Raw genomic sequence first — 9,760 nt, forward strand, 5'->3', positions numbered from 1 at the left:
TTCCTACACTGTGCATATTTGCTAGTACTGTATTACTCGTGAAAGTATATATTTCAAAGGATGAAGTATGTAGCTAAACAGGAGCTGTATTTTGCACTACCATTTTCAGACTGTAAATACTTGGTGATTCCAGGCTGGAGCAACTTTTTCCTCTTATTTTTCACTGTTGGTTACATTTTTATATAAAAATAAAATGTTGCAAGACAACATTAATAACAATTTTTTGGCGTCAATGTAAATTATTAATTAAAAAAACATTACTTTGAATTGTGACTTACATTCTGATACTGGGAACACAACAGAGCAACAGGGCGAGGCACATGTGATTACGCACATTCCACGACCCTTGTCCAGCCCTCCAAAGAAGGGCGTCTGTATTTGAACACTGAGCTAAAATATGCCGGGCTATCATCCCACGACTAAGGATCAGCCCTACTGAACTAACTGCACAGGAACAAAAAGACGACGTGTCATCAGGTTGAATTACGGGCACCGTTTCACCAAGCAAAACAAAGCCGCCACGCTTTCCATTGCCCGGCTATTTCTCAAAGGGCGATTGACTTTAATAAGGCGCTCGCTAAGCCAGAGGCGTGCAGAGTTGTGCTTTTTTTGAACTACAGCTCCCAGAATTCTCCAGGGCGCTCCTAGAATTGTGGAGGTGCCTCCCAAAAAACACACACCCCACAACCCTGTACACAGTACTTCTCCGCAGTAAGTACTAAACGTTACTTTAGGTGAGCAGTTCCTTTTTTTTTTTCTTCTTTTGCCCACAAGACTGTGGTAGTGGTGGTGGCGGTGGCGTCGCTGTTTCTAACCGGAAGAGGCGCGGCTTCCATTTCAGGAGCGTCTTGACCCTCTCGTGGCCGCGCTTCCGGTGCTCTGCGAAAAGACCGGCGGCGACACCGGGCCAGAGGCCGGGAGGAGAGCGGGCGCCTCAGCATGGCGCAGGGGAGCGAGGTGGGCGAACGGGGTGGGTCGGAGCAGGGAGGGAAGAGCCAGGCTGCTGTCCCGGTGGTTCGGTCGGGGTGGTGGTGGTTTTAAGCTGTGTGAGGAGAGGAGAGGCCATTCTTTTTAAGTTGGGGAAGTGGATTCCGAAGGTGCTGAAAAGGCTCGTCGGCTTTTTTGCGGGGAGACAATTTTTTGCGGGGGGCAAGGATCTAGTAGGGAAGCCGCTGAGACGTCTAAACATTAGGGATCAAAGAGAAGAATGGTGAGATCCATTGGGTGGGTTGATCCGTAGAGGCTTTCAGGGCAGAAATCCTTGCTGGGGTCGGTGGGTGATGGTTTTGGGGGGAGGTTTTATGGGCTGCCAGAGTTTAATTACTGAGTATAAATGAGGAGGTTTTTGCAATCAGGAGGCGGCACTAACAGAACTGCCTGTCTTCCCCTTTCACTATTGAACCCAGGAAGAAGAGAATGTGGATGATAATAAGATCAGCCGGCGCAAGTTCCTGCAAGCTGCCGCCCACCGGCTGGTCGATGGGTGCCCGGGCGAAGCACGCTTTTTGGCGTAAGAGGCTCCTGACTCCTTTCCTTGCTCGGTTTCTGTAGGGCCATGTTTGCAAATGACAGTTCCAGTGCAGTCTTTTCTGTCCCCTTTCCCTCTTCCCACCTCACTTGCAATGATAACTATCATGTACCTACAACTATGGAGATCTGCTTTTTTTTGTCCTTCTTTTCTTTATTAGATTTTGGTAATAGTTTTATTTGAGAGGGAGACAACTCAAGTAAGATACTGTATATGCAGGAATTCTGCTGCACATCTAGAGGCTTAAATAGAGGCCAGGACTTCTTAGTACTGTACACACAATATACTGTATATTAATGTGGTTTTTGCTATAATACAGTGGGTAGCAAAAAAAAAAAAAAAGAGGGGTTCCCTTTGGTACAGTTGTGACTTCAAGCTTTTCCTGATAGCAGCATTCGTAGCATCAGCTTTTCAAAGACTAATGTCTATTAGCAGACAGATGGTTTGCATTAACTAATTGTCTGCTGCTAGGATGTGTATGTAATGAACATTTTGAAAGTTTAGTACCAATATTTATTATGCAAGTGTCATTTTCTGCACCCAATTTCATTTGGTCCCAATGTACATTCTGTATGAATCTTTGGTCTTAATGTTGTATTCCATGTGTCTTAAGATACAGGCTGTAATCTATAGAAACCCACATTAAACTGGATCTGTTAGTCTTACAAGTGCCCCAAGCCTTTTCTTTTTCCATATGTATAATTCTCCTATTAAAATAATAAATTATGTGTAAAAGTTCACCCCCTTTATTGTATTGTGCCTGCTGCACTGACATGTAATGTTAAATTTAATACTACTACTTTCAGTATGAAAAGAGGTACATTCTATATGGAGGCAACCTCCATTGCAGCTAATTCCTCCGTGTACTTTTGAGAACCACAGGAAACCCTCCTGACTCCCACATTGCGGGGCACTTTGAAGAAGTGGTGTGGGAATGGCATGGAGTGAGAGGGCTGCTTTGACTTGTGCTAGTTTGAGCATTCCCAATCCTGTGATTCAGTTTGGGAGGTTTCCGCCAAACTATGGGACTGAGACTTCTTTAATTCTGAAAATCCCATCTCTACTGAATGGCCCAAACCAATCTGACAGGATATATGGAGTGAAATCTACTAGCAGCAGTTAGAGGAGGCACATTGAAGCAGTGGAATTTATGGAGCATTGATTCACCCCGATTCAATGGGCCTACTCTAGTTGTGACTTGCTATTGTATTTCAGCCAATGAGTGATTACAGTCTGGATTAACTTTTATTGGATAAACTAAAAGGAGCAATTTCTCCTACCTTTTAATCCTCAGTTCTGCTATAAAGCAAGTTTTATAAGCAGTTAATGGTATCCTTGAGAGCTCAAGAAATGTAATTGTGTACGATCTTAGTGAAATTGGCAGGTGTAGACAATACTTTCTATTTGTCTCTCTCCCACAGATGGACACTTAACCACACAGAAGGTAATTGTCTTGGGACAGCTGAGAACAATAAAAGGGTTGCCATATACATACACTATTACTACAATATCCAGAGGTTTAAGGCTTTGTGATCGTTATTTTTCTGTTTTCTTTATCCCACTGGGTCTGTATGAACTCTGAAAACATTTTGCTATGACAGTAGGTTCTGCAAATTATTCACTTTTAAAAATGGGAATCTTTCATGTATTGTTATCAATATTTTAGTTGTATTATTTCATTCAAATTATAGGAGGCTGGAGTTAGCAGTCTTGGGAAAGGCAGCACAAATAAATTTAAGGTCACAGCAACATTAGAACACTACACGCCAGGTTCCTTCTTCATTTCCAACTTTGTTTCCGTTATTGCGTGCAGAACAAGACTAGAAGAAAGACATGAGCTAAAAAACACAGTATTGTTTGTTACTCACAAAACGCAAATAAACACTTTATAGGCTATTTAGTCCAGGGTGACGAGTACACCTAAAACACTGTATTTGAAGAACATTTTGGACTATGCTTTACTGCCTCTGTTTCATTGTAATCTCTGCATAGGTATATACTTTGTCAGTACAAACCAGCCATGCCAAAAAAAAAAAAAATTTTTTTAAAATGCCTGGAGGAGGACTTGTTTCCTTGTAGCCTGGAAATGTGTTTCCAAGATAGATATTAGTTCATAGAATGTGTCACACCTAAAGGAAGGTGTTGGTTAAAATTTGGCTCATCACATTGTGATATTGTGGAGTTTAATCCAAACCCCAGGTCTAAAGAATTCCAATTTACAGTGCTGCGCAAATTCTATGTAGGCATGTACATGTTTTTGATTGTTATGTTTCTTTTCTCGGAGTGACCTAAGGTGGCTCACAAAATGTATTATACAATGTATAAAATTGTATAATCATCAAAAAAGTTGATGTTATTTTATCAAACTTTTAAAAATTATTTTGCAGACAAATCCCCAGCTAATGCCAGTCAAGTATGCCGTTACTGTTTCCAGATTTTTCGTCCTGGCAACCACAGGGTCCGTTTAAAGCCGAAAATGAAACTGACTCGACAGGTAGAGAAACTGCTTAAAAAGGAAAGAAAAAATTACAGACTCAATTTCAAACAAACAAAGCTTTTGAAGATGTACAAGGCATCAACGAATACTTTGGTAAGATTAAACTTTAAGATGTGGCCATGTGTTCTCTTTAGATATTTCTTATGGAGTAGGAATAAAAGAGGGGGATCGTTTTTAAAAACTGTTTTGATTGCTGACATCCTGCTTCATAAGAACACGGATGGCTTTTTAATTAACTTGAAGGCTTCTTTCACTATAACTATGTTAGTCTGTCTCAGCATGTTGCCAACATTAAAATGGAGGAGGGGTTAAAAGGGAGACATTCTCTCCCTTTCAACACTGACAGATTTATTTTCACTGAGAAACTGGTTTTGGAAAACTTCAGCTTCCCAGGGCCCTCTGTTTTGAATCTTTAAGTGGCTACTTTAGGAAAAAGGGTGCCTGCATCATAGGCCTTTCACATTTTGTAGTGTTCTGGTACACAGGAGGAAGCTTTGTTACACCAGTGGGACCCCAGTGTCCATAAGCCTACAGTTAGAGGCATTACTTTTAATCAAAGTGGGAATCGGTATAGTGTAGTGTCGTGATTAAAGTGTAAAGATTGGGATTTGGGAGAGCAAGGCTCTGATTCCCAGTGACCCATGATACTCAGTGGGTGAATATGGGCAAGTTAGTTCCTCAGCTTAAACTACTTTATATTGCTTTTGTGAGGGTAAAATGAATACAATTGCATATGGGGGAAACTAGAACATAAATGTGAGAAATCAAACGTGTTACTACTTCCAGTTGGTAGAATCACAATTTACTTACACATTTGCTCTAGAGAAATCTTGTCAATGTTAGTGGAATAGTGTACATGTTTGTTTATTTATTTATTTATTTAATTATTTAATTTATACCCCGCCTATCTGGTCCGGAAGGACCACTCTAGGCGGCTAACAACCATCAAAGTAATACAAGACAATGTAAATAAACAATTCTAAGAGATAAAAGCACTGCGTTAAATCATGTGATACATAAATCAGACAAAAGGAAGAGAAAAGGGGGGTCAAAAAGTGTATGATGGAAAGGCCTGCCGGAACAACCATGTCTTTAATTGCTTCTTGAAGATACCCAGCAAGGGAGACCCACGAATCACAGGAGGTAAGTTGTTCCAGAGGCGAGGAGCCACCGCCGAGAAGGCCCGATTTCTTGTCTTTTCCTTCCGGGCCTCCCTCGGCATTAGGCTCCTCAGCCTCACCTCCTGGCTCGCGCGAGTGACACGGGTAGATCTTGGTGGGAATAGACGTTCCACCAAGTATCGAGGCCCTAAACCATTTAGGGCTTTATATGTGAGCATCAACACTTTGAAGTTGATGCGGAAACGGATGGGCAGCCAATGCAGAGCGGCCAGAGTGGGTGAGATATGTTGATATTTTTTCACCCCACTGATTAATCTGGCCGCCGCATTCTGCACCACCTGTAGTTTCCGCAGCAGCCTCAAAGGTAGCCCCACGTAGAGCGCATTACAGTGGTCTAATCTCGAGATTACGAGCGCATGTACCAAGGTGGTGAGCACCCCCACATCAAGGTAGGGCCGCAGCTGGGCTATCCGCCTCAGATGAAAAAAGGCGGTACGGACCACCGACGCCACCTGGGATTCCATAGTGAGCGCCGGGTCCAGGTGGATCCCCAAGCTGCGAACCGTATCCCTGGCGGGCAGGGTCACCCCCCCAAAAGAGAGGGAATTTCCCAAATCCCGAACTGCGGGGGCACCCACCCTCAGCACCTCTGTCTTGTCCGGGCTCAGCCTGAGCCCGTTCTCCTGCATCCACTGCAGTACAGTCTCCAGGCAGCGCCGAAGGGACAGAACGGCATCTCCTGTGGTTGGCAAAAAGGAGATATAGAGCTGGGTGTCATCAGCGTACTGATGACACTTGACCCCACACCCCCTGATGACCGCTCCCAGCGGCCTCATGTAGATGTTAAACAGCATTGGGGAGATAATCGACCCCTGTGGAACCCCACAATTGAGGATCCACGGGGCCGAGACACTCTCCCCAAGCTGTACTCTCTGGGGGCGGTCCTCCAAGAAGGAACGGAGCCAGGACAAAGCCAGGCCACCTATTCCCAACTCGGAGAGCCTCCCCAGGAGGATACCGTGGTCAATGGTATCAAAGGCCGCCGAGATATCAAGGAGGACCAACAGAGACACTTTGCCGCTGTCGGCCTCCCTCAATAGGTCATCACACAGGGCGACCAATGCCGTCTCTGTACCATGGCGCAGCCTGAAGCCCGACTGGAATGGATCCAGGGTGTCTGTTTCATCCAAGAGGGCTTGCAGTTTGTGGATTGCAATATGTGCTTACTTCCTGAAAATTTTGAATTGTTGTTCAGAGTGTTTGCATCATAGTAGCTGTAGCTACTTTGTATGTTTCAAAGAAGTAGAAAATCGATACTAGACTTTTTTTTCTATCTGTAGCTAATCACTTGCAATGTGTGTGGAAAAACAGCAAGGCATAATGGAGAAAGTAGAGAATATTTCAGTATGAAAACACCAGACTTGACTCCATCTTCAAAAAAAACTACTCCTGTCAGCCACAGTCATTCTGGATTGAAAAGAGCAACACCATCATCCAGTCCCAGGTATTTCCCCCTTTCCAATGTAAATAAACAACAGGTAAAGCAGACTTGTCAGAGGAGCGAAATGCCTGCACATTCAGGATATCACCCATCTTACTAGGCAAAGAAATCAACTTTCCTGGGCTCATTGGCAACATCTTTATTTTCCCCCCAGCATATCCAAAATAGAACTAAAAATGGTGATTGGATCTGAAGACGGTGCAGACCAGGTAGTCAGAAATGAAGGGGGCCCAAGTGCAGCTGAGCAACACTAGAGGAGGTGGCTGAACCTTGCTATTGTGTTGTGATGGGGGACCAAATGGGCCCTTCTCAATGTACCTGTGGTCTGAAGGGTATTTTTCCACCTGTGTGCTCTCAAGTGGATTTAGGCCTTTCCTTTCGGCCTGAGGTGTAAAAGCTCAACAAACAGGGCAGGGCATTGCGCTCTTCATCAAGACAGAACAGGCAAAGGTTGTAACAGATGGAGAAATTTTGCTTCTGCCTATAGAACACTTTCCAAACGCGGTCTTTAAGGCCATTTGATAATTAAAGTTTTTGTTTTGTTTTGTTTCATGACATAGAGGGTGGGAAGAAATAAACCAAAACTTAAAAGAAAGCAATGTTCTAGGACTGTTTCATTTCCTGTGAGATTACTGAAAGAAAACCAGTTCCACAAAGCTGCTTGCAGGGCAGATGAAGAGGAACAGAGGGAACAGGCACAAGAGTGCTTAAGTAAACATAATGGAAAGGTGAGGTTCCTAGCAGAAGGTGGTTCTGTACAGGTGCATCACTCATAGGTGTGACGCACAGAGGCCAGGTCAAAGAACTAGCATTCTATAGGAGAGAGAGTACTTGCACAATGAAGAACAGATGCGACATCATCAGACTCAGCAGACCTCTCCTCTTCAGAGTTGTTGCTGCTTAGATAGAAAAAGCAAATGACAGAGGCTAGCCTCTTTAACCATATTGACAATGCCGGATTCAATAATGACTAAGTGAGACTGTGTTCTCTGATTGAGGGGTGATGTAACATTTTCAGGCTGAATTCCGGATTATGAATATATCAAGCAGGAAAGATGGTCACTAGCTAGAAAAGTGTATTCTTTAAAATATGCAGTGTTTCTTATCTGAGTTGGTTTTGCACATAATGAGGTTTACAGATGTTACAACACTGATTTATAGTAAAAGGACTCATTTTGTTTAATCTTTCTTTTCAGGCTTTCCACATCTAGACTATCAACACCTCGTTCTTCCTCCAGAACTCCAAAAAGTACCAAATCCCACTTCATTCAGTTGAAAAAACTGCTTCGCCTTGAAGATAAAAAACATGATAAAGGGGACTTGAAAACCTTTTTGCTGTCACTTTAAAATATTAAAGTAACTGGATGCCTTCATTGCACTGGAATAAAGAATACATCATTAGTCTGTTAATTAACAGACATATCATATTATGAAAAGACCATTGGTAGCTAAATAGTCATTTATTTTTCCTCTATGGACAGCCAGTTTTTGAATTCTTTGCTACTTTACATCTCTTGTTTCAGGAAGAGCTGAATGGTAATCTGTAATAATTCCTTACTTGTGAATTATCTACAGTGGAGGTGACTTGTGCTGGTATTCCATTGAGTGCCTTTCCTGGTGCCTAGAATAGGATTCTGCTTTCAAATAGAGGTGGGCAATTGTGGCCCGGCAGATGTTTTCTTTGTTCTGTAGCTCCTCCTATCAGCCTTAATCAGCAATGTCAGTTAGGGACCATGGGAATTGGAGTCCAGCAACATCTGGAAAGCCCCAATTGCCCAGTCCTGCTTTGAAATAAATTTGTTAAGTACATTTCTTTGTTTTTGAAGTGTTTCTTTTTCATTGAATTTTTGCCATTATGTAAATATTCAATAGTTGTGTATTTTTAAAGAGTATATAAGTGACCCAAATAATCTTCCCCAAACATGTTGATATTTCATTAAACTTTATGGTGTGTGAAAGAAGAAATGGGTTGTAATGATAGATTATACAACATAGCAAATAAAGCAGCACAAATGTATTTGGATTTTATTATTTCCATATGAAAACATGTGCTCTTAATGCATGGAAATTATAATTTACTTAACAGTGTTCAATAATGAAATGTTTATATAATGCATCAGCATTTCTGCACAGAAGTTAAAAGGTTGTTAGTATAAACACCTACAACAGAGTGCTCATAATAAACAAATGATGAAAATGGGCATAGATTCAAATAATTGAAACCACAGAATCCAAGGTGTCTTTAAGCCATGCTGTTCTTGAAAAATACCTCTTCCTACCTGGTCCACTATATGGGAAATTGTTCTTGAAAAAAATGTGTAAAATCCTGTTGGGAAAGCTCTATCCTGCAATGGAAATAATATTGGCAGTGATAGATTAAAGGCTTCCTTTTGTGATTTTGAGATATACACAACTTCATCTCATTGTATACAAGCCATGTGCACCCCAAAATTGCAAAAGAAGCCTTTAATCCATGACAATGCGATTCTGCCAATGATGTTTTGCAGGTGAAGCTGTGCAACAGGATTTCAGCTAGTATTTTTGACACAGTTCTACTTTTATGGCATAGGAATCAATTATAAAAAATGCAAAGTTCACTGGACTATTGCCAATTTACCCTATAAGGAGCTCTTTTGATTACCCTAAACAGTAAAAGTGGCTTTGAAATTATTTAAAGTAGGAATGGGCGAACTATTTTAGTTACCAGAAATCTAAGATCCATGAAAAACCAAATAAAATCCCAGGCAGGCAGGTCTGTACTAAGAATGAAGGAAGAAGCTGTTTCCAAGCTTACGTGTAACTCAGAAATTTGCAGTCAATATGAGAACAAAGCTGACAAGTATTTTGACACCAAAAAATCCAGTAGTTTTTCCCACCAAACATTTTTGTCAGAAACTTAAGAAGACTATTATTAGATAGTTTGTGATATCAAAAAGATTTGATATAATGAAAATTGAATGGGGTTCTTTTACTGGATGCCAGTCTACCAACCCCTTATTCAAACCAGAATAATCGACAATGGATTGCTAAACAGGATTAATGACCCCTGTATCTGTGGGATCAGTATCTGCGGTTTTACTTATTTAAGATTTGCTGCAAAATACAAAGGTGCC

At 41.7% G+C, this 9,760-nt stretch overlaps 1 protein-coding gene across 3 annotated transcripts; it reads left to right on the forward strand.

Moving 5' to 3' along the window:
* Positions 1-587: 587 nt before the first annotated feature.
* On the forward strand, positions 588-8,664 carry RMP24 (ribonuclease MRP subunit p24). Of its 3 annotated transcripts, none has more exons than XM_020804926.3 (6): positions 821-957; positions 1,407-1,510; positions 2,950-2,972; positions 3,916-4,118; positions 6,487-6,650; positions 7,844-8,664. In XM_020804926.3, the coding sequence occupies exons 1-6, from the start codon at positions 940-942 to the stop codon at positions 7,992-7,994; spliced, it is 663 nt and encodes a 220-aa protein (XP_020660585.3). In that variant the 5' UTR covers positions 821-939; the 3' UTR covers positions 7,995-8,664. The 3 variants fall into 3 exon arrangements, with proteins under 3 accessions (XP_072860053.2, XP_020660585.3, XP_078233774.1); XM_078377648.1 differs by having other exon boundaries at positions 928-1,210; XM_073003952.2 differs by lacking the exons at positions 821-957; positions 2,950-2,972 and adding an exon at positions 588-711.
* The last annotated feature ends 1,096 nt before the right edge of the window (positions 8,665-9,760 follow it).

The sequence above is a fragment of the Pogona vitticeps genome, chromosome 6 (genome assembly GCF_051106095.1).
Source record: "Pogona vitticeps strain Pit_001003342236 chromosome 6, PviZW2.1, whole genome shotgun sequence".
In the NCBI taxonomy this organism is placed as follows: domain Eukaryota; kingdom Metazoa; phylum Chordata; class Lepidosauria; order Squamata; family Agamidae; genus Pogona; species Pogona vitticeps.

Coding starts and splice junctions, on each gene's coding strand:
- RMP24 (XM_020804926.3), top strand. Junction 1,511..2,949: donor GGCGAAGCACGCTTTTTGGC/GTAAGAGGCTCC, acceptor TCTCTCCCACAG/ATGGACACTTAACCACACAG. Junction 4,119..6,486: donor AGGCATCAACGAATACTTTG/GTAAGATTAAAC, acceptor TTCTATCTGTAG/CTAATCACTTGCAATGTGTG.